This window comes from Maylandia zebra, linkage group LG12, assembly GCF_041146795.1.
Source record: "Maylandia zebra isolate NMK-2024a linkage group LG12, Mzebra_GT3a, whole genome shotgun sequence".
Taxonomy (NCBI): Eukaryota; Metazoa; Chordata; class Actinopteri; order Cichliformes; family Cichlidae; genus Maylandia; species Maylandia zebra.
This window is the reverse complement of record NC_135178.1, coordinates 24663916-24691831: the sequence shown is the minus strand read 5'-3', so window position 1 is coordinate 24691831 and position 27916 is coordinate 24663916. Positions and strand designations below refer to the sequence as shown.

The 27916-nt window shown below is 38.9% G+C and overlaps 2 protein-coding genes across 3 annotated transcripts; one reads left to right on the top strand and one right to left on the bottom strand.

The window, feature by feature from the left end:
• Positions 1-4081, top strand: prf1.5 (perforin 1.5). The gene is made up of 5 exons (XM_004547239.2): positions 1-406; positions 637-912; positions 1085-1356; positions 1556-1697; positions 1817-4081. Exons 2-5 carry the CDS (start codon positions 643-645, stop codon positions 2702-2704), a joined length of 1572 nt encoding a protein of 523 aa, XP_004547296.2. The 5' UTR covers positions 1-406; positions 637-642; the 3' UTR covers positions 2705-4081.
• A 385-nt stretch (positions 4082-4466) lies between these two features.
• On the bottom strand, positions 4467-20078 carry smarcad1a (SNF2 related chromatin remodeling ATPase with DExD box 1a). 2 transcript variants are annotated; one of them, XM_004547241.3, is made up of 23 exons: positions 19948-20078; positions 18835-18973; positions 18604-18730; positions 15019-15088; positions 14651-14745; positions 14315-14416; positions 13635-13713; positions 12853-13511; positions 12266-12462; positions 11156-11246; positions 10765-10864; positions 10445-10504; positions 10072-10147; positions 9790-9925; positions 9554-9685; positions 9053-9148; positions 8596-8713; positions 8358-8473; positions 7639-7827; positions 7422-7540; positions 6695-6877; positions 6393-6502; positions 4467-5562 (listed from the first exon to the last, which is right to left on the bottom strand). In XM_004547241.3, exons 1-23 carry the CDS (start codon positions 20000-20002, stop codon positions 5501-5503), a joined length of 3111 nt encoding a protein of 1036 aa, XP_004547298.1. In that variant the 5' UTR covers positions 20003-20078; the 3' UTR covers positions 4467-5500. The 2 variants fall into 2 exon arrangements, with proteins under 2 accessions (XP_004547298.1, XP_004547297.1); XM_004547240.3 differs by having other exon boundaries at positions 19570-20028.
• Between the last annotated feature and the right edge of the window lie 7838 nt (positions 20079-27916).

The following is a 27916-nucleotide window of genomic DNA, read 5'->3' as shown; positions in this document are numbered from 1 at the left end:
ACAGGGCTGTGAGGGATTTACAGAACTGGGTCTTGAGAATAAAAACAAACCCGCTCATGCTGAGGAAATTGGGAAGGCCTTGGGGTAGAGAGGGAGAGAGACAGAGAGGGAGAGAGCAGCATAGCCAGGCAACTCCCTCCATGTTTTTTTTAAAAGGCAGATGATAGACCAAAGTGTGCACGCAGCAGGCTTCCAGCACAACCTCTCAGCAACGCTAAGGCTCGTCCAACCGTGATTTTATTTCCAGCAGGATCGAGACGTCAGCTTGAGGTTCCATTGTTCACAGCGAGCTGTGCAATCAACGGTGCAAATAAGGAGGGGGACTTAAAATCAAGAGATTTATTTTGGCTGTGGAAAAAATACTGGACAACAACGAAACGTAGAGGACAAAGAAAGCTAGGACAAGGTAAGAATGTATGCCACCAATGTGCACATTCTCAGCTTTAACAAAATATCTGTGGCCTGATTACAGCTTATATATTTAAGAGGATTAGAAGCTCATCTGCATTTACATCAATAAAAAAAATGACATTTTCTTTATTTCAAAGGAAAATAACTCAGTTACAAAAATGTGCTTATACACAGTAACCATTAATATCCACTGACTCCCTTTTTTATCCCTCACTGTACCTTTAGGTAACCATGTGTGCAGGAGGATACCAGCAGAGACACATTTTCCTGTTTATGTTGGCTTTGCCAATTATGCTGGAAGACTGCAGTGTCCAGGCCTGTCGGAGTGGCACAGGGTCCCAGTGTGAGAAAGCTCCTTTTGTACCAGGCCACAATCTGGCTGGAGAAGGCTTTGACGTGGTGCGGATGCGTCGGACAGGAGCATATGTCATCAATGTCAAAGCCCACCTAGCTGACAACCACACCTGCACACTGTGTCCGAACCGATTCCAAAAAGGAGAGGTGAAAACATGAAACCTACTACTTAACCTTCACACTCTTTATCAGCCTCAAGTTCATTCCTTCACCCTGTTTTTTTCTGTACTTTCCTGCATTTTTCCTCCCCCTCAACTTCCTATATTTTCCTCCACCACCTGCATCCCGCTCCACTTCCTGCCTTTCATCTGCTCCACAGATTCAGAGACTCCCAGCTTCAGTGCTTGACTGGCGTCCCTTCAGCCGCTGCTCTAAGCAGCTTTCCAGTGCACTTCACCACTCTGTGGACTCCCTGCTGCGCAGCTCCAACTCGCTGGTTAACAACAACTGGGATTTGGGTTTGAGCCTTGACAACATTGGAAAGGCAGTTCTGGGAGGAAGCCGCTCAGATTTGGCAAAGTTTGCACGTTCGCAGCACAGTGTGGACAAAGCCACTTTTGCCATTCATGAAATCAGTTGCACCTATTACAGGTAAAGCAACACAGGCTCATCCTTTCAGTTGTATGTGTTACAATTGAAAGGATGACCTTGATTACAATGTGAGAGAAATGTTTACTTTTGGAATTGTTGGACTCAGTGGACTGAGCTGCTTATCGTCCCTCTTACAGAAAAGCAAGGTTCAATTGCTGTTGTTTCATGATTGAACTCCACATGCCTTTTGTTTTTGCAGCTACAGGCTGGCTGATCATCCACCGCTGAGTGCAGAGTTCACAAAGCATCTCAAGAGACTCCCACAGAGTTTAAACACAAGCCAGAACAGAGCCCTATACAGACGTCTAATAGACACTTATGGAACACACTATATACACCAGGTCAGTGAAACTTGTTGGATACACAGGGGTTTAATGCTGCAATATGTAGGCTGTGGAAAGCATTTCTGGTGCAAAATAATGGTGATGTTATAATGCATTCTATTACTGTTTTGTGTTAGGTCCAGCTCGGTGGTAAGGTGAGGCGAATCACTGCCTTCAGGACCTGCCTGGCCACCCTGAAGGGCTTTTCAGAGGCAGAGATCAAAAACTGCCTGAATGTTGAACTCCGTATGGCATTGGGTTTCCTCCCGGCCAATGTATCTTTCTCCAACAGGTGTGACAGCCTCTTTAAAGGCAACATGAGCATGGGCTTTTACCAAGGCTTCATGACCCATAAGATTGAGGTTACTGGAGGAGAGAGGTACTTCCCTGACATCCTCTATCAGCAGGACCCATCTGAAGCCTACCACAGCTGGATGAACAGCCTTCATGAAAACCCCGATGTGGTTTCTTATGCCATCTTCCCTCTGCATCACTTGGTGGAGAATTCACAAATCAGCGCTAATCTGATAAGGACTGTCTCAGAGTACATAAAAGAGAACCAGCTGAAGGAAGACCAACTTGGTTTCAAGAACTGCTCACCGACTCCCAACCTGGACCATAACTGCTGCCCTTTAAGGGCTGGTAGAGGAACTCTCCAACTGGAGATTCACAGAGCTGCAGGCCTGAGGGCAGACACCTTCACAAAAACAGATGCCTATGTGAAGATCTTCTACAATGGCATATATGAAGAGACTGACACGGTGATGGATGACAATGACCCGATATGGAATGCCACCTATGACTTTGGCTCGGTGGAGCTGGGTCAGGAGTTGAGGTTTGAAGTCTGGGATAGGGACGTGCTTTACAATGATATTGCAGGGAGGTGTATTGTGTTTCCAGAGCGAGGAATTCATTCCTTAAGCTGTCAGCTGCGCAAAGGGGTTCTCTATTTTACCTACAGAATCAACTGTGATGCTCACTTGACAGGATATAGGTGTGGACGATACTCCCCCAATGCTGAGTAGATTAGGTATGGATTTACAGTAGTGCAAAAGTCTGTACCTCATTTCTTTTTTTCCTCCATATTTTGCTATGAAAACAGGAAATAGGTGCAGCAACAAACATTACAAGATCAACATTTATTAAAAAAAAAATCTAAGACAAAATAAGGGTTTGTACATTTGTAATGAGCTTAAAAGTCAATATTTGGTATGACCAGCTGTAGTCTTCAACACAGACTGAATTCTGTTAGACAAGCTTTCTTGTAATTTTTTTTAAGTAGCCTTCAGAAGTAGATCTCCAGGCTTCTTGAAGGACATTCCAATGCTGTACTTTGTATGTTGGCTACTTTTTGCTTTGTTCTCTGTCAAGATGATCCCCAGACTGCTACAATAATGCTGACGTTCAGATTCTGATCTATGACTGAGCGTTTGTGTTTTTCTATCCATGCATTCTTTTACTGCATTCATGGATAGAATATTGTCATGCTGAAAAATGAAGCTGTGGCCATTCAGATGATTCCCAAAACCACTGGTTCCAATGCAGCCCCAAACCAAGTCAGTTTCAACCATGTCTTACAATGGCTGTGGCTGTTAAGACCTGTTGCTTTTAATTTTCAGTCCAGTTCTTGTGTAATTGGCCACGCCCCAGCCTTTTATCTTTCCCTTACTTGAACAGCTCCTCGACAGCCATTTTTCTCTTAAGACCATTTCTGATGATGCTTCAGTGACTGGTCGATGGATAAACTGGAAAAGCAGATTTCTCTCTCAGATACCATCTATGGTCTTTGACATATTTAAGTCCTCCTATTTTTAAGGACACGCTGAACACCATGCTGAAATATGTCAAGTTTTAACCGTTTTTAACTTAAAACTGTTTCTTTGCCAAGCTATCTGTGCATAGACAGTACTGGAATAGGTGCTTTTTATTATGCTTGAATAAGCCATGGGTCAGTGTTGCATGGTACAAGGTACAAGGACTGGACTTTAAATGAGTGACCAACTAAAAACAAAGACACTTTAAAAATTACAATAAACTCTTGGAAACAAAAAGGAATTAGATATGGCTCAAGACTTTTGCACAGTACTCTATATAATCATTTGGTGGTTCTGTTTTCCAAGACATTAAGTCCTTCTTGTGATTTGCCTATATGGCAGAACAACTTGGTAAAATGTGCACCAAAATGGTATTTGAGCACATTTTTACAGGAACAAATTTTTCCTAATTTTTTTAATCTGACATGAATGCATTCTAATGATATACATATATAATGAATGATAAAGTGTGCAATTGTACATTATATTATATTGATACATTTTGATAGACTACTTGTTGTTAGTCTTCTATATACATGTCAGCAGCATTTTTGTATAAACCAAAATTAAAAAACAATTGAATCAAGACATTACCAGTTTCATTTTTAAGTACCCTTGACTTTTCTTAAGCCTGTTGGAACTGTCTACATCAGCAACAAGGTAACAATACGCACTTATACAAACAATTATTTTCTGAAAAAATATCAGACCTCCCAATTTCAGTTTATTAATAAGTTCTTATATTATTGCTCTGTGATTATTTTGGCACTCTTTCATTAGATTAATCAAAGAATCTTTTACCGTTTCCCCAAATGAAAAATTGGAAATGTAATTATAGTTCAGTAATGTATACTACTACAGACCGTTACCAACTCTGGCCTTTGGGAGGATCTTTGTAATCTCTGATAATAAGAGTTAAAAAATTGTCATTGGCTCCCTCTACTGGTGCACTGTTATAGACACCACACAAACAATTATTCCAATATTTATTATTCAGTTTTAACAAGAAACTAAAAAACAAACAAACAAACATACACATGACTTAGTAAAAGCTTTTACAGTAACACTTTTACAATAACAACAAATTATCTACTTATACAGTACACGAATGCGGCAGCTGCTTCCTTAAATCGAAAAGTCTTCTCTCGGCACGATAATTAAAGGAGTAGAAACAGCTATGAAAGAAATTCAAGCACCATAGGTTTTTTCTTACATACCAGGATAAGAATTAAAATATCTGTATGCTTGATGCAGTCTGCCTTTCCTAAATATGTAATTAGAAGATGACAACAGGATGTAAGACATTACACTTAACACTGACAAAGTCCATATACATGTGATGCAGCCACAAATTTTAAAAACGGTAGAGGAATTTAATGTGAACAACATTTTCAGTATACTTGCTATTTGAACTGTATTTCTCTGAACACGCAAACACTGTATGGAACAGCGGGTAAAGATATATCCACCATTCTCCATGCTCGAACCTTTTTCTTTAAGACCTAGATTTTAAAATATTTCCTGTATCAAAGTTTGGCAAGTAAGCATCATTCTCCTTACCACCATGTTACTTTTATCTGAATGGGAGCAGTGCAACACTGCATATGTTTAAACTTAAACGACACTTTAATTCTGTCAGACCAGTGTGATAGTGTACTTTAAATACCTTTTTATTACTAAAGATTTAAAAATCACACTCTTTCAAGTTTTTACTGCTTGGTACACTTACAAAATGCAGAGGCTAAAATGCAGTTTATACTGGTCTTGTAGTCAAAGTGAGAGCAAAAACTGTGCGTATGTAAAAACTGTTTTAGGCACAGCTGCCATGTCACACTGTAAATCTGATCTATCGGATTTCAGTGTTTGCATGGCAGTTTATGGTTTACAGCAGTTCTCAAGTACAGACACAATGGTGTTAGCTCAGTCAGAATACTCAAGTCTTCCCGAAATCTCAGGAGACTCCATACAAATGCATTTGTACAGTTTCAAGTTTCACATGTTTGTGTATCACAGTCCCAGTGAGGCTTTGATCAAAGATGCCATATCCTCAGGTATGGTCCCCTCATCACCTAAAGGACAAATCATTTGTTAGCATTACTTTTGCATTATCCTAACCAACTTAGCTATTCCAGTTAACAAAAGGCAGGGTACACACTGCAAAAAATATCTACATTTTCCTGTGATTATCTTCTCAATCCTCATTGTTTGCACTTCACCTGCCTAATAATGTTAATCAATTTCCCACATTTTTCACAATAGAATCAGGTTAATCCAATAACTGCTCCTGGAATTCATGCACTTTCCAAACAGAAAAACCCAATAAAACGTGGACCCAGTTTTAAAGTCAGCTGGAGTTTTAGCAGAAATCAAAAGCAAATATTTACAGATGTAGACACTGCAGTCAGAGGCTTGCAACCTTTATCTGACAAAAATATGTCGTACACATAAGTTAAAGATAGCGGCTGTGGTGTTTAAAAATGTCACTCAAAGACAGAAAGAAGAAAAATAGAGTATCGATTCGGGTGCTCACACAGAGAAAGAGAAGTGTCAGATGGCCAGACAGTATTACTTGCTAAAATAAAAATTCAAAGTGTCTGCTTGCAGAGCACAGACATGAGTGAGGGGCAATAATCTCTCTGACAGATTTGGTACTCGTACAAAATTTGCAGGAGTTTATTGTGAAAGCAGCTGACCATGTTTAAAAGAACAGAAGCACACTTTGGGCCTTAAAGGTTAGAACTTCTTAATGAAATCCTCACTACTTTTTTTTAATGTTTTGAGTATTTTTTTCATGTTTATTTTAAAAACCGAAACAAATGCATTTATCTAATCGAATTTATCCACTAGAGAAACCTTCGGTGAAAATAGGTACAGCACATATCTTTAGATATCTCCTTACTTTGTTCAGATGAGATCATGTCCTGCTCCAGCTTTAGTTTCTTGTTGCCCAGTTGCAGGATGCAGTCCTCTATAGTGTCCTTACTGATCAGCTTAATCACCTGTACAGTTCTGATACACAGAAGTAGATCCATCACTACACACTGCATGTGTGCAACCATACTAACCACAGAATTTCCTCCCAACAGAACCTGCATTGATATTGCAAAACACTTTTCTGCCCAGTAACTGACATGATAAGGCACAATCACAAGACATTGTTGGGTAAAATACATCTAGGATCGTACACAGATTCCATCTAACCTGGTCTGGCCCACACGGTGACACCTATCCTCTGCTTGTTTGTCATTGTAGGGATTGCAGTCGATGTCATGTAGAATCACAACGTTAGCTGAGGTCAGGTTTATGCCGAGGCCGCCAGCACGGGTTGACAGCAGGAACACAAATATGTCAGGGTCTGTGTTGAACTCATCAATCAACACAATCCTGAAGGAGAAAGAAAACCATTTAACAGCTACAGGTGGGTACAAGCTGAATTGAACAGACATTGCTTCCATTTTGACACATTTTTACCTGATGCAACAGCTAGAATAACAGATGTGCTAAACTTTTCAAACAGCTTAAACTTTAACAAACACTTCTGCAGGATTTAAGGTGCCTTTACTGTAATGTAATATCTGATGTTGTTGAAGTTCCAGTCAAAGTGTCTGTATAGACATCCACATGTGCACAACGTGACCTTTTAGATATTAAATTTAAATCATGTTACAATTTTATTCTACTGGTTTGCAGAACATAGAATATAACTAGAATCTAAGGAGCTTGGGGAAAAAAAGTGACTCAAAAGAAGTTTAAAGAAGTCTAGTCGCTTTTCTTTCCAAGCTCCTTAGATAAGCATGACCTATATGACTGAGAACCGCAAGAATGAAGTCCAATAAATAATTTTAAAGGAAAAGATTTAGACCTAATAACATCAAATGCTTGATGCCTTGTTAGCTACAATGATCTTATTTCAATATTTGAAACCCACCTGTCCGCTATGGGTGTGGATCCATCCAGTCTGATGTAACGATGCATAAGATGTTTCAGCAGCACTTCCACAATATCAAGCATCATGGTGAACTGACTGAATAATACCACTCGGTCCCCCTGTATGACGACAGGAAGGTTGTGCTGTAAAAAATCTTAAACCTGTGCTCCAAAAATCAAAAACGTAGAACGAAATGGTTCGGTATATTTCTATCTACCTTCTCTTTAAGTGAGGCCAGCAGCTTTGTAAGGTGGTGGAATTTTCCAGAGTCAAGCAGGAGATCATTTTCAAGCTGGTAGGAGCTGATAGTGGAGTACTGCTGGCACAGACGATTCAGCTCAAAATCTGACATCACCTCCATGTCCTCCTGTATCAGAACAGGATCTGCATCATAGTGTGTTGGCTCCTGAGGAGAGAGAAAAAGAGACGACCCAAAATGTATGAAAATGTACTAAATCAAAGTCCAGCATTCCGCTAGTCAACAGCGTACCAGGATCCAAAAACATGATGATGACAAAGAAATCTAAATGTTTGGTGTTGTGAGCCAAATCTGCAAGCTAAATGTCACAACTTGAAGACGTTTCTGGATAACAGAATGAAAAACCAGAATGTCAATAACTTCACGATTCAAAGGTTGTTGTAATGTGTGAAGCAGAGAAAGTGATGTTTTCATGTCATTGGTTGTATTGAACTAATGAGAATCAAATTCCCTTGAAAACCACCAAAAGTGACATTGAACTTGAACACTATCAGCAAAGACTTATTAGGTGATCACTGTGTGCAAAAACAAGGAGTCCTCCAGAACATAGTAGTGATTCTTCGGAAATGTGGACGGAGGGCTCACTGTCTTAGCATGAGCTAATCGATAATTCAGCCAACAAGACAAACAAAACACAATAAAGAACACAAACAGTGGTTGTCGGGGAGTATCCTCACCTTGAGCATAAGCTTGCTCATGGCTTTTAGTTTTTCAGTGGTGTAGTACTGTCTATGAAGCAGAGGGTGGTTGGCCATCTTCCTCAGCTGCATCATCACATTACACAACTCTCGCTCTGAAGAGAAGATGCATGTCAAGAATTATTAATCAAACATTGTTCTATATTACTGTAAAATAGTATCCCGAGTTATACTAAAGAGCTCTAATTCCACCCAGTTCATTTAATGTGGGGCTTACTTTCGCCATTCGTGGTGGATTTGAGTTTTTGAAAGAGGTTCTGGTACAGACCCCGCTGCTTCTCACTCATTGAGCAGAACTCCACCGTCTCTTCCTTTGCTGGAAGCTGCTGAAGGACCTTGGGGGGGGGAAAAGGAGCACCATTAGTTAATTAGTACATATAATCCCTGTAAATGTGTATGATTAAAACTGTTTGTTAGTTTTTCCTGGAAGCTTATCTTTTAGCCCAATAGTCATTTAAATAAGATCAACTCCAGACAAGAAGGATTTTCATAGAAAGTGTATGAATATTTATTTAATTCTAACTCGATTATTACTTGAAGTTCATTACTATTAAGAGTTTCACACATCTTGGGCAAAAAAAACAAAAGCTGTAATGCAGGCTTTCATTCCAAATACTTGAAATTCTCATAATACTTGTACAGTACAAATGTGCAACTTTCTCAGATTAACTGACCTCGCTCTTGATCCGTCGGAGGATGAAAGGTTTCATGATGAGTTTGGCCTGAGAAATACGATCCCTCTCGAAACGACTCTGCTCTTCATGTGATTTCTAACATGCAATGTAACAAGCAATTTGAGTCAGGAGACAGAACAACAGAACACGCTACTACTAAACAGATTTTGCATGTTCTTCTTGCACTGTTTTAACCTGTGAAACAAAAGATCATGACATTTGTCTGTAATTAAAGTGAAAACCAGGGGACAATGAATAATCAGTTAATTTCAGAGGCTCAAGTTTATTTTCAAACCCTGTTCCTTGATGCAGCACCTGTTTTGGTATTTGAGCTGTTTTAATCACTCAAATTCTTATTTAATAAGAGAAGACATGACCGACTACAGTTTAACAGAAAGAGAAAGGAGTTGCATTTTCTTGTAATTCTGGAGTTATTTAGTGCTTAAAAAGTACAAAAAACCCCACTTCTGTCAAAACAAAATCGACTTGACAGACACTTACCATAGAAAACATTTTTGAGAGCTGGGTAGTGGAGCTGGAGAACATAGATGGCATGATGAAGTTCAGAAGAGACATCAGCTCTAAGAGGTTGTTCTGTAACGGAGTTCCTGTCAGCAGCAAGCGATGCTCTGCCTACAGGGAACCAGACAGAAACCGAACCCCGTTAGGCGCAACAAAGAAAAACCACAGTGGTGTTAAAAAAAAAAAAAAAAAAGACTACACAGAGGTCAGCTTACATTAATAGCCATAAGATGCCGATAGCGCAAAGAGTTCATGTTCTTCAGCATGTGGCCTTCATCAAAAATGGCATATATCAGCCGCAGCTTACGAAACAGGCTGCGGTCGCTGTCGTTTCCTATTGCCAAGTTATAACTATAAAGAAACAAACAAATGAAATAAAAGCAAAGGTATGAGTGAAAAGTTTCTATCGTTTCCTCCAGGAGCTCATTCTTCACTGCACTAATTCGATCTCCTGGTAGCATGTTTGCTAAAATGATGAGTGATCTGTGTTTGCTTACGTGGTCACAATGACATTGAAGTCAACATCTCCATTCAGGATGTCATGTTTGAGGTAGCGACGATCTTCTATAGATCCTATACAGAATAAAGGAACACAAACACAATGCTTTGTTTACAAACTGAGGAAATTAGATTTTTAAGCAAGGTCAGATACAAACATTCTGAAGCAAAAATCAAATGCACAATTTAAAAAAAACTTTTAATTGTGCAAGTGCACACAGCAGACATGTGGCATCCAGCTAAACTTCTAACAATCACCACAGATTATGCATATTTACATGTGAACATCATGCTCCACAGAACACAAATCCTCGAGTTCCTAAAACTGTTTCAGTTAATTTTCTAGCAACACTTAATTAACTATAACCTTACCATAATAGACGAGAACTTTGAGATCTGGACACCAGAGTTTCATCTCTCTGACCCAATTATCTACAAGACAAATTGAAAACAACACAGGTCAGAAATAGTCATTTCTTTAGGTTTTATGTAAATAAAAAGATTCAGATAGAAATATTGAAGTTTGTACCATAAATGTTAATGAAGATAAAAATCTGTGTGTATATTGTTCTGTTTCAATTTTCAAGTTATAATTTCAATAAAGTATCTATCTATGTGGACTATTATTCAAGCTGAAAGATTACACGGTATAAAGTGAAGTGGCAAAGCGCGTGACATGTGGAGTTCATTACCCAGTGTAGAAGAAGGCACAGTGATGAGGTGAGGCCCTTCAATACCATTCTGGTACAGCTGAGCTAGAAATGCTATAGCCTGGATAGTTTTCCCTAAACCCTGCAGGTTGGACAGTGAAAGAGACAAAGCGATACAATCAGACATGAGACACGAACAGTAGCAACAGTGTTCAAACACTTATGTTTGAACACTGTTGTTTCTCAACAATATTAAGAACAAAATGTTGACCAACTGCACAAATCAGTGCTCTCTTGCCATTTTTAGGCTAAAACAACACATTTGCTTTAATTCAGTATCCATATTTATACTTTTTGGGAAGAAAAAAACAAACTTATACAAACTTATGTCGGATTTAACATTTAACAACAGGTCCCAAGCTTATTGCCTCACCATTTCATCAGCAAGGATACCGCTCAATTTGTGTTCATGAAGAAGCAGCAGCCACTTTAGCCCAATTAGCTGATAGGGTTTCAGCTGGAACCTGAAGAACAACAATAATTACAGACTGAGAAAAAGAACTAGGTCTGTCTTTTTTTCCCAAACACACCCTGCATGCATAATTTATGGAGAAATGATGAAAAGCTGTTATAACAGCAGTTATGGCCAAGTTCATTCTGAGGTCACAAATCACCTCAGTCTTCCTACATTGGTTCCTACACTGTTTGCAAATTCTGCACTTTCCTTCCAACATTGGAGAGTTAAGTTAAAGATCGTTCAGCTTTCACTCAGTAGCAAAAACATTCAGACATTTCTTTCTAATACTCTGCACATCATACTCGCTTGTTTTTTGTATCACATTTGCTTGTCTTATACATTGAAATGACAACAGAAAGCCTCCTTTATCAAGTTACAAAATATTTTTTAAAAGTTCTGTAAAGACATTTTTAACAATCTTGTTATAATAAAGAACTGATTTTTTTTATTACGAAATTTCAATTTTTTTGGTTACAAATTATTGAAACAATCGACAGTTTGCACAAATATCTTGAACTGACCTTCGTCTTTTTATAGAGATACATTCAACAATTGTGCAAACAAAAACCCATTAAAAAAATATAGCATGAAAAGTACAAACAGTGACATCAGTGGAGACATTTAATTTTTTAAACACTGTTTCACTTCAGCTCTTTATATGTTGTAACTTCATTCTTCCCCATGGCTGACAGATGAACCAATAGCAGTACATGTAAGAGCGGCCCACAGACCGGCTATACCACATATTTTTGACACTTGCCCCAATTTGACAACAGACACTCTCTGCAGATAGTCTGAAGCTCCCCACAACAGCCCACATGCTACCACCACTGAACTATTATTTCCCCATTATTCTTTAACACAGCCTGAACTCTCGGAGACAGTTTTCTTTTAATTTCTAGAAGTACGTTTCAGAATATTTACTTTGAACCCTTGCATTAGAATCTGATGTTGGTCATACTACACAAAAACTTAAGAAATTTAAGATGGTTCACAAACTGTTTTCAAGAATTACACTGTACTCACTGGGTGTTGAGCACTGTGGGCTGTTTCATGGTTCCTGTCCCTTTCTCCATCACTTGAGTGACTTGTTTGACCATTTTTGATGAAATCATCTCGCATTTGCTCATCAGCCCCAGGACAACCTTCCTCTCCTTGAGGACGACTCTGCAGCCCGCCAGCAAGTCTTCTGAAAGTCCATTGTTCTTATTGAGAACATCAACCTGGAGGAGAAAAACATCAAACAACAATTAACATGACAAATAAATCTGACTAAATATAGAGAGGAGTCATTACTACTCTATTTGTACACATTCTGATAAATCTTATCCATCTTTGCATATTTACCCTCTGATGATAGAGGTGTGGAGAAAAAGAAAACTATTGTGATAAAACTATTGTGCTGAACAGAGCATGTTATCTGCAGAACAAGCCAATACAGCATAAACAAAAGGTTGCATTCAGTCAGATGATTTCAGACTGTGAATACAGCCCTTTGTTTTTATACCTCTTTGGACAAAAACTCTATCAAACTGTTTTATTTAACATAAATAATCTGCTGGAAATCTATTTGTGGTTTCATGCTTCTTGTTTAGAAACACATGGCCTCTTACCAAGCTTTTCCAGCTTTTAAAGGGTCTCAGTTCCACAATTTTCTGTGCCTTTTTAATGGAGCACCCAGACATTAGTGACAGTTCGTCTAGTGATGCATCCTGGAAGAATGCAAGAATCTCCCTCTTCACTTCTGTCAAGCCTACTTTAGAGTCCAGCTCATCATCTGAATCCTCAAACTCGCTGCTTACTGGGTCTTCATAGTCGTTTTCGCCCTCTGAACTGACATGTTCATCGGAGGCACGCGCCTTCCTCTTTCTCTCTGCCGCCTGCTTCTTAGCTATGCTGGTTCCACTGGCAAATCTGGACAAAGTCTGGGCAGCAGATAAAGAGGAAGAGGACTTCAGCGAGGAAGAGGTAGTAGTTTTGTTGGCAGAGGATGATGAAGCCGCTGGACCAGATTTTCTTACAATCCAAGAAGACAGAGTGGCACTTTTCTCTTTGGAGTCTTCGTTGTCTTCCAAGTCAGAATCATCTTCACTGTCCATTGTATTTTCAGAATCATCTGTACTGTCATCCTCCGTTTCACTGACATGGTCTTGCCTCTTTTCAGCATTTTTCTGGTCTTTTCGGGGCCTCAGCTCTCTCTTTGACTCGTCTTTCTTCTTTGATTTGCTGGATACCTTTCCTTCTGACCCATGCGAGCTGAAACTTGTATTATCTAATATCAGAAAACAAACGGAGGTTTCAGAACCAGTTAAGCACTTCAACATTAAATTGAAAGTACATATAAACTGCTTGTTAAACAGTGAAAATATTCAGATGACAGCTGTTGTGTTTGCACCTGTGTCTGAGAACATCTGTAGAACCTGCAGAGCATCTTCAAAATTAAAGTCATGTTCCTGCAGCACCATCCTCAGCTCCTACAACACACAGACTACGGATCAGTCGTCAAACTAACACAAAACATTGTTTCAGAAACAGCTGTAATTTTGACCGACTTCCTTTTCTTACTATTTTGTGTCGATGTAATTTTCTTTGAACTCATCAGTAAATGTTCAACTACATCTTCTCCACCTTTATACGGTGCTTAATACATTTATTAGGGGATGAAAACAAACATTTTAGAAATCTTGTTTTAAACAAAAACTTTCACTTAAAGACATTGTACATACTGGTGGATAGACCATTGTAGAAGGCAGCTGTGGTAAAAACCATACACTTGGTCATGGTCTAATAAATTTGTCAAGCACTGTATGTATATTTTAAGTTTACTTGTTGGCCTTCTAGGACTGTGGCATGTAAAAAAGAAGGCAGAGCCAGAAGGGGAATTCCCAGGGTGGAATTGAACCAGGACACTACAGCAAGGGTTGCCTTCTCACCAGCCGAACTAAAGTGGCACATTGACACATTTACTTTTTACTGCAGTGTTGCAGGCCATTTTATACAGTTTTTGTAACATATTTTTTACATCAGTGGAAATGTTAATTGCGACATTGTGAATTTAAGACGTCTCTCACTCACCTCCTTGTCCTGGTCAGGAAATTTCTTCTGCAGTCTTCTGACCATAGATGCCTGCTTCTCCCAGCTTGGCTCTTTGTCCTCATTTTCTTCCTCATCAGAGGCCTGTCCGTTAAAAAATGCAATAAAATTACCATTTTAATTTACAAAAAACCAAAACAAAGCAGGAGTCAGTTCTTGTAAACCACGCTTTTGTTCTGTTTAAAAGAAAATTAAAGTATTCCCAGTGTTCTGTGCACACTGTTTTCATGCTGTATCATGACTGAAGTCACCATTAGTGTCGCAAAGATGCACAATTCTTCCCATTTTAAACTATTAAGACACAGTTAGAAGGCTTACCGCTGATGGTTTTGTCTTCTTGCTAGGTTGAATCTCAACACTGTCTTTAGAGCTGCTGCTTCCATCCTGCTTTCTCTTCCTGCTTTGACTCGGGCCTGAGAGGACAAAACAGACAGTGTTCCTAATAAATCTAACTAATTAAGAAACAGATCTATCTACTTTAATCACTTTAAGAGGATGTTATTTTTACAATAACATGCTCATATATTTGGAATAATTATTTTTCACACCTAATAATTGCTTCTTTTTTTCTTTTTACTCTTACTTACTCTCTATAGGTTTAGATTTGGTATATTCTTTGTAGAACTAAAGATTTCCCTTTAAGTTATAAAATAAACCTCAATATGAAAAGTAAAATAAATACTTACCTTCTTTATCACCATATTTTAAAAGGCAAGCAGCTACAGCCCCATCCAGTGTGCTTGTACTTTCAACGATCTGAAAGGAAAACCGAACGGATCATCTCTAATGAACAGTGACTACATTTGAAGTGGCTAATATATAAATACAGTTTTCAATCACCATTATAAATATTACATTTGGGAAGGGTGCTGAAAAACCAGGCAGCAGGCTGGTTCTGATTTTTAAACACTAAATAATTTCTAAAGCAAACATAAAAAATATAGAACTTATTTTAGGTATTCTCTATGAAGAAGTTATATTCAATGCTAGCAGTTTACAGGCCACACACAAATTTAACTAAAGTAAATGAACATGGGTTAAAGAAAATCAATCGTAAACATTAGTGGGCTGATTATTTACTGAGCAAAGAATTAGCTAAAAAAAAAAAAAAAAAAAAAAAAAAAATGTAGCCTGAAATGGACAGACCATTGAGCTCTTATTGGCACAAAAAAACCCATTCACCCCTAATGTTTTATACTTGGCAACTGGCATTAATGCATAAAGATACTAGGGCTTCCACAAACGATTATTTTGATAGTTGACTAGTCACCAATTAATTTTGCGATTAGTCGGCTAATCAGATCATGCATCCATTGGACGTAACACGTACAACTTATTGACTATGTGCACGTTAGCATATGCTACTTCCGGTGCGGAAACTGCTGTGGGGAGCTTTGTTTCCGGTGTCCTATTCGCGCCTGGTTTACGGTCCAAAACAAGTTAAGCAAATGAATGAATCAAGCGGCGATTTACATTTCTATAGATGTCTTGGGCATTTACCCAATATACTGTATCTGTAAATGATGTTCATCGACTTGTCAATATTTTTTCCCCCGCACCTCAGAGCAAAAGAGAAAAGGGATTCAAATTAGGGCTGGGCGATATGACCCAAAATTCATATCTCGATATTTTTTAGCTGGATGGCGATATAAGATATATATCTCGATATATTTTTTTAAAGCCATAAAGTAAGAACAAAAAGAGAGTTCTTAGTCAAAGCTGTGTCCCAGATGTCACACAGGCACTTTTATTAACATAGAGCAGATGTACATAAAATTTACTCAAAACTAAATTATGAGCATTTATTAAATAATAATGCTCCATAAATAAAAGAAAACAATGTTGTTTTTGTGCATAACAAAAAGATCACAATTGTGCAGTCAAAATGTAAACTAAAAGACGCTGAGCACAATAACAAAGACAGATTTCACAGCTGCTCTGTTCCCAACTTGTACTGCGTGACTGACAGCCTGGAGTTTTTAAATCCGCTTCGCAACCACGTCTCTTAACAGGTGCCATTTATGGTCCTTATACACAGGGTAATATTACGTTGAAGCACAGTACGTATCACTCCGCGAGGCTCAGCCGTAATGCTCCGACAATCCATCAAGCGGTGCAGCACCGTAGCTTACCAAAGTCGTACTAAAACATTTTTTGACAGATTGCTGAGCGCCGTGTTCCACATAAAATCGGTTCGCGGCCATCAAGCACAACCAGAATTCATACATAAGGCGCGCTGTCAACTTTTGAGAAAATGAAAGGATTTTAGTCCGTGCAGCACCTCTGGGCTGCATGGCGTTAGCGTGGTTAGCTCATTAGCGTGGTTAGCTAGCTAACACACTGACGCCGTCCAGCCCCACGCACGGGGCGATGCGCAGTAACTCGTTAACGGAGATTTGCCGTGTCCATCTTGTCGCTTCCTGCAGGTGAAGCGATGGGGGAGGAGGGGGAGTTGTGTTCAGTGAAGGAGAGGCGAGGCCGAGTAACGTTGCGTAAAGACGAAAGTGGACGAAAGAGAGGCAAACTTGTGGCTCCACAAGTATAATTATAACGTAACATAGACTATATCGATATAAAGGATATTGTCACATCTTATATCTCGTATAAAAATATATCGATATTTTTTAAAAACTCGATATATCGCCCAGCTCTAAAAATGTTATATTTCTCAGCTGTCCCTCGTTTATCGTGGGTGTTATGTTCTAAAAATAATCAGCCATAGGTGAAATCAAGTAGCCAATTTTATTTTTTGACGGTGCAAAACATTTCGTGGACATACAGTACTGCACTTCAGAGTCACACTGCTAGCGATCGATGCAGCGATTGTGTACTGTACAGGAGAGACGGCACGGAGGAGATCGTCTGCAGCGATCAGGACGCAGGACACAAGGTGACGTAAAAAAAATAAGCATGCAAACTTGCACTAAAAAATCTGCGAAACAGCGAGGTGAAATGTGAACCGTGTTATAGTGAGGGACCGCTGTAATTTTTAAGGTAAGTCACAACATACCCTTCGTAAATACTAATGTATAAAAACCGTTACCAGCAATCATTCATTTTTGTGTGGCTTTTTTCACGGTTTGTTAACATGCTGTGTATGTGTGTACTTGACTAGCTGATCTTGACATAACGGGGGAAACATCTGGTTTGACTATTCTTCCCCTGTAGTTTGAATGCTGAACATTTGCCTGTTTAAATCATAAGACCAGTCACTATACAGAGATGTGCTTCTGAATGTGGACGATGTGTCTTCTGCTGCAGTGATGCAGTTCTGCTTGTGTTGAGTGATGTAAACAACTGATCGATCTAAACTCTTTAAACGTCAAAATTGATCATTAGATTTTTTATGACACAACAGTGGTGAGTGTTCCCACCTTCTTCTCTTTGTAACTTAACGCGATCTTTCCGTTTTGGACATGATTTTGGAGTATATCTTCGCAGTAGCGATTGACCGCAAAGTAAAGCTACCGGAAATGTACAACCCCACATCCAGTCTCAAACCAGGAAGTTAGCATTTTCTCGTGCACAGGGTCAATTGAACCAGCATGCATCTGCTCTTATATAACTATCATTAGCTTACAGCTTTAAGTGTTTAAGGTATGTCCTAACTAAAAATAAAGACAAGATGGTAGTTTATTAAATTTTCATGAAATTTGCTGATTGTTTCAGCTAAGTTTAATAAACTCCTTGCTATCTAAAATATAACGGGACACCGGAGTATATTCTCGAGCATCTCACACTTCTGATAATCAGTTGTCTTCTTGACATTTATTCAGCTGTGTAAAAACTAACTTTAATCTCAGCCAAACCGATTTAGTGCTGTAAATCGGTTACTGCCGAAGTAGTGCTGTCTTGATAAACTGAGCAGATATTTGAGGTTTACACAGCTACATTCTTGTCTGAACATATATTAAATGTTTATTTTGTGACCCAGAAAGAATAAGAGTAATATTAAAACTAACTAGCTGCCGCCATTGTTGGAAACTGAGCTGGGTTGTGCTATGAATTCTGGGACAGGGCTACTTCTTCTTCTTCGGGGTTTAACAGCAGCTGGTATCCTTGTACATGCAGTGCTGCCATCTTCTGTTTCAGTCCGTTATTACACTCTTAAATCCTACTTCTTATTCCTGCGTCTGTTGTGATCTTACAAAGCTTCAAACGACAGGTCGACTATTAAATCAGTCGTCAACGATTTTGATAGTCGACGTAATCGTGACTAGTTGACTAATCGTGGCATCCCTAAAAGATACAAAACTTTTATTGAAACTCACCTCCAGCGCATCCAGTCTTGTCAGCTCAGGAAACATCTCCATTAGTCTGTTCAATTTGTCATCCAATTCATTGTCCACATCCGTATCATCCAGCACTACAATTTGGGATGCTTTACCAGCAGGCTTGCTATAAAAGAAAGATAACAACTCTAAAATATGCAGTGGATCAGTGAATGAATGCATACATTTGGGGGGAAAAAATAATTACTAGTTATTTTAGCATATACACACTTGGAGTTTTTTGTTAACGACATCTTGGTTTTTGGTTCAGAAATGACTTCATCCTCCTCTAAATCAATAGTAAAGACTTCCTCAAAAACAACTCCTCGGGCGACGGATTTTGGTGGGGCTTTGACAGGCTTTGTCTGAGCTGGGGGGAAAAAAGACAGCAGAAACATGTTGGTAGATGTTTTCCTAACAGCAGACAAAGAAATTTCATTCGATATATTAAAATTAATGTTTGCAGGAAAAATACCAGTGAAGAAGACCAGTGATACTACAAATTGTATGACACATGTCTGCTTTTACGTTTTTCTTGGCAAAACATGGAACATAACCACATGCATGGAACTACTTGAAGTTAAAGAAGGTGGATATGAAAAGGACCAAATCCTGAAATTATGGTTGACTTGTGAACCCTGGTACACAAGACATCATCATAATACTGAGCTTAGTGTTTGTATGCTGCTAAAAGATGAAGATTAGACTGACATCACCTCAAATCTCTAATAGGATTTCTGAAATGGCTTAACAATTGTTGTCTTTTATGCTGTAGGTGTAATATTTGATTGTGTAAATGGCCAGCTATAGATTGAAAGAATTATTTCTAAATATCTACCTCAATACTGCTGCGGGGGGAAGCCATGCTGAGCTGTTAAAGTGATACAGGTCATGCTAACGATAGCATTTCAACACATCTAGCTATCAGCAATGCAGAGCTAGCCTTTACATGTAGCTGCTGGTTACCTGGTTTGTTCTCCTTTTCAGACTCTGGACTTTTTGACCCGTTAACCTGGTCCTTGCTGCATGCCCTCTCATCAAAACGGAACCGGTCTAAATTGAAGAGACTCATTTTACCAGGTCCTTTATGTGCCTGACAGCGGCACTTCTTTGTCTCTTCCTACTCAGCCGTATTTTTTTCCTGTTCAGCCGTACGAAGCACAACGTGATGCACGATGTGAGTCCGCTAACTAGCACCAGATATTAGCATAGAGGGTAAGAAAGCTGTGTCACTGCTCCGTTTTTAACGGCATTAGCTTAAAATTGATCGGTAATGTCACACGGGTTTTGTAACAAAGAAAACGGTTAAACTCCCGAGTTATGTATGCTGCATCCCTACTATACCCGGTTTCCCGCGAACTCCCTCGGCCCTGGAGGAATCCGAGCCGGCACAGCTCATTGGTAAGAGGAAGAAGTGGGCGGAAACTCATCGGTAAGTCAAGATGGTACTCTGTAGCATACTTCCGCTTTCGCTCACATTGAGTTTTACAGGGCTAATGGTAATGTAATGAGTGTCAGCGTCTCATCGCGAATATAAATACATATGAATGCATCCGTGAGGTATCACGGCGTTTTCCTTTCCACTAGTGGGCAGAAGAGAAGGAGGTTCATTATTTTCACGGCAGTGTTGACGTCGCTTATGAAATCACTGATGTATAAAATTACACACCCGGTAGCACTTGTGGGTAACCATATCATTTGAATGTATGGATCATTAACTGCAATATGCACTTTGTTTTAAATTGTCTGGGTATGAGCTAATTACAAAGATACAGACATGTCTTTCTAAATTGTAATTACTATGCAATTTACAGGTACTAGCCAAGTCCATGAAATTTGTTTAGAATGGGGTCGTCGGTTTTTACAGAGCGTTGACAATGAGCAATTCTAAGTAAATCGTGGTGCAATATTAATAATGATGATAACAATAATGATAATAATAATTTCCATCATGAACATCAAACTGCTGGATGTACTGTGAAAACAAATAGCATTGCATGCCTACAGGGAATGCCTGTTTTTGTGAACCCAGATTTGTCTTGGAAGGATATGTTCTGTTTTCATTAATGTATTTATTACCATCAAAGCAATAATAACTTATTTCTTCTGCATTTAACCATCCAACACGAGAACTCTTAATGGGAAATATAAATATAAATTTATATTGGGAATATACATTTTTTCCCAAAGTCTTCTAAATACAACAAATTTTCCTGCTCTATATGCCATTTATCCCCAGATAATACCCAATATGTAAAATCTGGCTCTGTCAGGAGAAGGCAAGGCAAGGCAAGTTTATTTGTATAGCACAATTCAACAACAAGGTGATTCAAAGTGCTTTACAGAGACATTAGAAACAAGAACAAATAAAAAGCATGATTTAAAATTGATTAAAACAAGCAAATAAACTAACTAACTAATTAACAAACAAACAAACAAACAAACAAACAAACAAACAAACAAACAAACAAAACAGTATATAAAATCAAAACAGATAAAATCAGAACAGTAGATAAAATCAGTAGTTAAATGTAAGTTTTGAAATTTAAGCTTAAAGTGTGGATTTGGTGCTTTATTCAAATGCAGCTGAGAACAGGTGAGTCTTCAACCTGGATTTAAATAAACTGAGTGTTTCAGCTGATCTGAGGCTTTCTGGGAGTTTGTTCCAGATATAAGGAGCATAAAAGCTGAATGCAGCTTCTCCGTGTCTGGTTCTGACTCTGGGAACTGATAAAAGACCGGATCCAGATGACCTGAGGGATCTGGATGGTTCATACTGGGTCAGGAGGTCATTGATGTATTTTGGTCCTAAACCATTCAGAGCTTTATAGGCCAGCATCAGAACTTTAAAGTCTATCCTCTGACGGACAGGCAGCCAGTGTAAGGCTCTTATCCCCTGACTTGACGCATGAAGTCCTTAGAAACTCTTTTTTTTCTAAATTTTGCTTTTAAGGAGCCAGACTTTATTGTATATTTGAAATTGTGCTTGAGTGCTTTAGGATTTCTGAAGAGCTTTCAAGGTTTTTATTTGGGCAAAGGCAGATTTTCCACTCATTTTTAGTTCAGTCCTTCCTTCTACCTTACCATTTTCAAATGAATGGAGTTTTGTTGTAGTCGTTTCTTAAGCCACTTAACACTAACACAATGGCTTGACCAATGAATCATTCAAGCACAAAAACACACCTAATTGCAGGCATGAACGAGTGTTCACATAGCAGACCATTTAGCAAAGAATAGCAAAGCATCTGATCAGGGATGGCTTCACTTTTCAGCATGACAGTGAGCTCCAACACACTGCCAATGCAGTAAAAGCATACCTGGAAGGAGAGGCCAGACCTCAACATTATAAAAGCAGTGTGGGATCATCTTGAACTCAAAGAATGTTTTTTTTCTAATTTACTTAAGTAGTTTCACACAACTATGTTTAGTAACTCATATGAAACATCTTAATTTTGACTTTATTTATCTGTTATTTCAGTTAAATACTGTAAATACTCAATGCCTTTACATTCACTCAGTTTAAAAATTTAGAGTACAACAGTCAATTTCTTTGGAGTTACTCAACACAGTTGGGTGGAAACATTTGAAATAACCTTTTTAATTTTACTTAAATAACACAAATAACTTAAGTAAACTTAAAAAAAACTCATATGTTAAGTAAATCCAACTGAAGAGGATATTTTAAAACCAACAATAGTGAGATTTCATTGTGTGTGTGTGTGTGTGTGTGTGTGTGTGTGTGTGTGTGTGTGTGTGTGTGTGTGATACCAAAGCCTGTTACATTTGTACAAACTCTGTTCTAGCTTTATATCCTGTATTTCCATGTACTGTACGGTTAGCAGTGTTTCCATGAATTCCTGCAGCTATTTTCCCATCTTCCCAATGAAAGGGGTGGCTCAAGACTTTCACAAAGTACAGTGTATAAAACACATTTAGATCAAATGTATTGATGCATTTTTGCAATAAATATACAAGATGTTTAAACTTATTTTGTCCTTATAATCTGATAAATATCCCGTTACTCAGCAACCAAATCCCCCAGAGTTTAAAAACTAAAAAAATGAAAAAGTGCCAAACACTGTCACACATTCACAGATCAGCAGGTGGCAGCAGATACATTTTTTTTGAGATGGGGTAAAGGACTACAAAGTTTCCTTCACTTCCTTTTGTAACTTCAGCATCTTCTGGAGGTGTGTTCTCTTTGCTCTCATTTAAGTACCACTTTGGGAGAATACAGTTTGTTCATCCTTATATATTAAAAAAAACCTATCATTATACAGTCCTAGAACTGTCAAACTAGTTCTTCTATATTAAATCTCTGTGTGCAAGGTACAGCCCATTTTAATGGGCGCAGAAACAATAAAGTTGTTAAAGAAATAACAACTTTATTGTCAATTGCCAATTTTCTGGCATTAGATGAAGATCACAGTGATAATTTAAATAACTGATGTATTTGTGGAAACTGATGTATCTGGTGTTTCTTTTTTGTTGTCGGATGGATGTTTCAGTATCTGCTATGCTACAGGAGATCAAGAAAGGAAGAATTGAAGCATGCTTTGTTTCAGTTCAGAGAATTCCACCGGTTCACTTAAAAGTGATACTCAGACGCTTTTAAGTGATATTACTTAGCAGTAACTGCAGACCATTGGGAGCGGAGCAGGCACTCACCTGTTATTGGTGTGTACTTGAAGCTATTTTTATGTAAGGTAGCATAATAATAACAATCATCAAGTGAGTATTGGGCTTCTGCAGATTTTTTTTTTTTGGTTGACAGGTTATTTAATCAGCTGACCTTTGCTGCTGCTCTCTCTTAAGCCACATAATTCAGTATATTAACATAAGTTACATAAAATGTCATGCCTGTTTAAATGGTAAGTGGCCTGCATTTGTAAAGCACTTTACTTTGTTCCTGAGGACCCCAAAGCGCTTTACACTACATTTAGTCGTTCACCCATTCACACACTGGTGATGGGATTGGGGAAGGATATTTGGCATGCAGCCTGGGATCGAACCACCAATCTTCTGATTAGTGGCTGACCTGCTCTGCCACCTGAGCTACAGCCACCCCAAACCCGAGCCAAGGTTTAAATAAAAAAATAACAAGGGTGTTATGTTCTCTCTTATAACTTAACTGCTATGGTAACAACACCTTTTTGTTGAAGTAACTTACTTTATTTAACATGTTTTGCAAGGGCGCAGGCATATCAATGCGCACATACACCACACTTGGTGTTCTCTATTTTATAACATAAAGTAGTACCACTACACAATATATTGCTTTTACTAAATACATAACAAAGGGAAACTAAAGAGGGTCATAAATTCAAATTATATTGGCTGTGCAAATAAAATATATAAATTTTTCTTTTTAGTCCTGCACTTTGTAGATGTTCTTTGTGCACTTGTCTCACAGCTGGCTCAAAGAAAGCAAAGTTATTTATTTCCATTACAAGTTAAAAATGTTGCTTTCTAACAAATCTTCTCACCTAAGAGAAGCAAATTTGTGAAGCAACAACAACTAAGATTGAGCTCTACTGTAGTTCCTCAACCATCCAACTGGTCTGCCTTCCTCCTGGGCAGTCACGCACACACGCACACGCACGCACGCACACACACACACACACACACACACACACACACACACACACACACACACACACACACACACACACACAGAGCTTGAATCAGGTTGTAGTTTGACAGGATGTGGTGACAGATGGATTTAAACTGTATTTCATGTGCAGACTGTGTGCACAGATTATGTGTTAGAGATGGTCTGGCTACATGTCATACAAACATGTCTGCAGTAAAACCTGATTGAACTTTGAATGTTCTTCTAATGACACATCACAAAACACTTTAAAACACCGGCCTCTTCCATAAACCCAGTTTTCACCAAACCTGGCAACATGATGTCACTACACCTTGCGTCAGAGCAGTGTTGATGGTTACATTTGGTCGTCTCATCATAACACCTCAGCAGCCAGTACAGCGCCATTTTGCCGCCTTACTGTCGCCCCCACCATTGTCATGGAGACCATGTAAGTTATAGCATTGCTTGTGTGTATGTGTGTGTGTTTGTACTCTACCCAAAGCACAATAGACAGACTGACATAGAGTCTGATAGGGGTTGTGACCCTTCACAGCAGGATGCTCAAACTGTGGCTCCTGGCTTCTCCTGTCTCCTGGTCAAGGTTTGTGTGTATATGTGTTCGTGCATGTGTGTGTATGCGTGTGTGTTTGTACTTTCCATTAAAGTTAGAATGTTTTTTCCTTTGTTAGTTTTGCTTTGTCAGGGTTGTTATACATGGGCTTTTCTACTATGTATTTATCAAACTCAGGATTGCACACAGATTCAAAAATAAAACAAGCAAGCATGTCGTGTTTCCACGTGTGAGGCAAGAACCATTTGTACGGTATGTTTTTGCTCGAGTTAATAAGCGAAACAAAAGTATGGAAACATACACAGAGCAAAAGTGAAGCAAGTGATATGACATCCTGCTGCTTTAAAACCAAATTATTAATGTAACAAATACACACACACACACAGATAATTTGCTTGCACTTCTCATACTGTAAATCTAAATAGTGTTTATGTTCTCCTGTAATATGTGAAAAGCTTGCATCCACATATTCATTTATGAGGGCCTGTGTCAAGTGCATGTGTAAGTCCACGCCTTACATGCATGCCCGCGCGCTCGTTGTGTGTGCACTTTTAAGGTTGACCCATCCATGATGTCCCAGTGGACTTGTCACAGTGTCTGTCACCACCCAGTCACCATGGCGCCCAACTTGGCCGAGACCCGACGGCGGCAAGGAGCACCTTGTCACCCTGGTAACACGTCTGGGATGTAACCCCCCCACCCCAACTCCCCCAAGAAATGCAGGGAGACACACACACACACACACACACACACACACACACACACACACACACACACACACACACACACACACACACACACTCATTGAGTGTAGGACATATTTCATGTTAGAAGTAACTGTAACAATCAACATGAACTGATGTGAAAACACTGAGAAACAGATTCTAGGTTTCTTTTTTGCACAAAGCCACCAAACATAATGTTAGCACTATCTCATTGTGATGTGGCTATTGGTTTTAAACAGCTTATGATATTTCAAAACAGTTTTGAAGCTCTACTAACATTCATTTACCAAGTTCCACACCACAGACACTATAATACATTTGTGGAGCTGTAGATTACTCTCATATATCCAGCTCTGTCTATACAGCCAACCCTGCACAGCTACTGTATGTTCAATTAACAGAAGGTTTTCCATTGATGTTGTATAAAAAAATGTGCCGCCTCAATTTGCCGCCACAATGCTATGCTTACATGAGCTTATTTAGCAAATTATTGTTATTGTGTCATAGCCAGCCACTGGGTACTTTATGCAAGTTTTGCTTTAGGAAACTGAAATAAGTGAAATAAGTCACCTAACCTTATTTGTTCCTTTGTGGTTGCTACCAGAGATGCAGTGTATAAAAAGAAATACCAACACATGCGAGTGAACAGTATGCTGTGAAAACTTTTATGGATGTGGTGACTCTTATTTCTGCTGGGAAAACTTGTCACTATTACATTTTGGTATAACTGACATAAAGTCAAGGTGACCACAACTGTTCTATAAAGAGAGAAACTCACACATATCCACATTTGACACGTAGAGGGGTAAAAGTTTAATAATAAAAGAGTATCACTAACTGCGTATCTTACTTTCACTTTTGGCAAACAATATCAAAATAGCCTATAAGTCAAGTTTAGCTTATGCTCATGCACCGGGAAACAAACAATATCATAAAGATTTTTTATGATATTTCCAAAAGGTTAGCAGACAAGACTGTGAAGTGCATAATAACTGCAACCAATAAATATGATTTCCTGGAAAAAGGTGGCCAGAATAATTTACAGTGACATAAAAACACAAACCAAGAAAGAAGACAGGATTTGAGGACTGCAGCAATATGCTTTTTATGGACAGCATTTGGGTTATTAAAACATATCCACTTGAAAATCTGCTGTCAGAAAACTTATAAAACACTTTACAGAAAAAACTGCTTTTGTTTAGTCATCACTCATAACCTCTCTCTCTGCAGGCAAAGCGAAACAGCAGTGGGGGAGAATTCCCCTGTTGCTGGCGGTGATGCTGCGGAGCAGCGAGACAACACACCAATCACAGAGAGACAATGACTGATCCTCCTGGCTGCCTTACAGAACATCAGTCAAACAGAGCTTTGTTAGCGCTGCATTCCTCTGTATTGTCCTCTTTGCACTCCGTTAATGAAACATTGTTAATTAGATCTGTGTCAAAAAATGAAAATATATATTGCTACTGTAATCTCTGCATTTGCTTTGTAGCGATAGCGTCCCGTTATTGTGTTTGCCTGAAGTGTGGCACAACTAAACGGTGATTTTCCTTCCTTTCAGCGGCTGCAGTCAACTCTGATGGTTCTGTCACATTATTGCAGTGTTTTAATTAAGCAGAAGGAGACATGCAGAAAGACAGGCGGACAATGAATGATCCCCAGGCTGCCTTATACGACGTTGTTCAGACAGAGCTTTGTTGGCGCTCCATGCCTTTGCATTGTCTGCCTGTCTGCAATTGTTTGAGTCAAATGATGCCAATTATGTCTCTGTCATTTAGACAAATAATATTGTTGGCTTCATGATTTATTTTTCTGCTTTTACCAACTGATTATTGTCCTACTTGGATTGCTTGGTGTAATCTACTACTGCTACAATTTTGTCCCCACAGTTTAGCCTGAAACTGTTGATTTTAATATAAAGGGAGGGTCTGCCTTAAACTTTACCGTTGAAGTGGGAAAAAGTGAAATATAAAATGCAGGCACAATACTAGAGGACATGACTTGGCTCACTGAAATAAGTGCTAGGTGTCCATTCGATTTACTGGTGCCTGAACTTGTTCAGTGGTATTTGCCGTATTTTTACTTTTAGGGCTTGTTTCTGGTTGAAAACAAGCCCTAAAAGTAAGTATACACATGTTTACTTGCAGTATTTTAGCACCTGCCTGTGTCAGGAGTTCACTTTCAGCCTTTTGTATGAAGAGATTCAGGTTGTTTTACTCCATGACTTTACACCTATGCACACAAATGTACACTTGCAAGCTCCAGGAAAACTTTCACCCTTGTTAAAAAAACAAAGCTGTCCTGAGAGAAGAGAGCTCGGACAAAGTCTTGTTAGGTTGTTTCTGTTTGTTGGCAGTCTTTCTGGGACAGTCGTGACTGTGTGAGTTCATATGTGCGTGTCCTGGCCTCTCTAGTCTGTAAAGT

What these genes read in the sequence shown, in the direction of transcription:
- prf1.5 (XM_004547239.2), top strand. Translation starts at nt 643, where the DNA reads ATGTGTGCAGGAGGATACCAGCAGAGACACATTTTCCTGTTTATGTTG. An exon ending in ATCAGTTGCACCTATTACAG is followed by an intron (nt 1,357 to 1,555) that starts GTAAAGCAACAC and finishes TTGTTTTTGCAG; the next exon opens with CTACAGGCTGGCTGATCATC. An exon ending in GAACACACTATATACACCAG is followed by an intron (nt 1,698 to 1,816) that starts GTCAGTGAAACT and finishes GTTTTGTGTTAG; the next exon opens with GTCCAGCTCGGTGGTAAGGT.
- smarcad1a (XM_004547240.3), bottom strand. Translation starts at nt 19,675, where the DNA reads ATGAGTCTCTTCAATTTAGACCGGTTCCGTTTTGATGAGAGGGCATGC. An exon ending in CAAGACTGGATGCGCTGGAG is followed by an intron (nt 15,089 to 18,603) that starts GTGAGTTTCAAT and finishes TTTTCCTTTCAG; the next exon opens with ATCGTTGAAAGTACAAGCAC. An exon ending in GGCATCTTATGGCTATTAAT is followed by an intron (nt 9,686 to 9,789) that starts GTAAGCTGACCT and finishes GGTTCCCTGTAG; the next exon opens with GCAGAGCATCGCTTGCTGCT.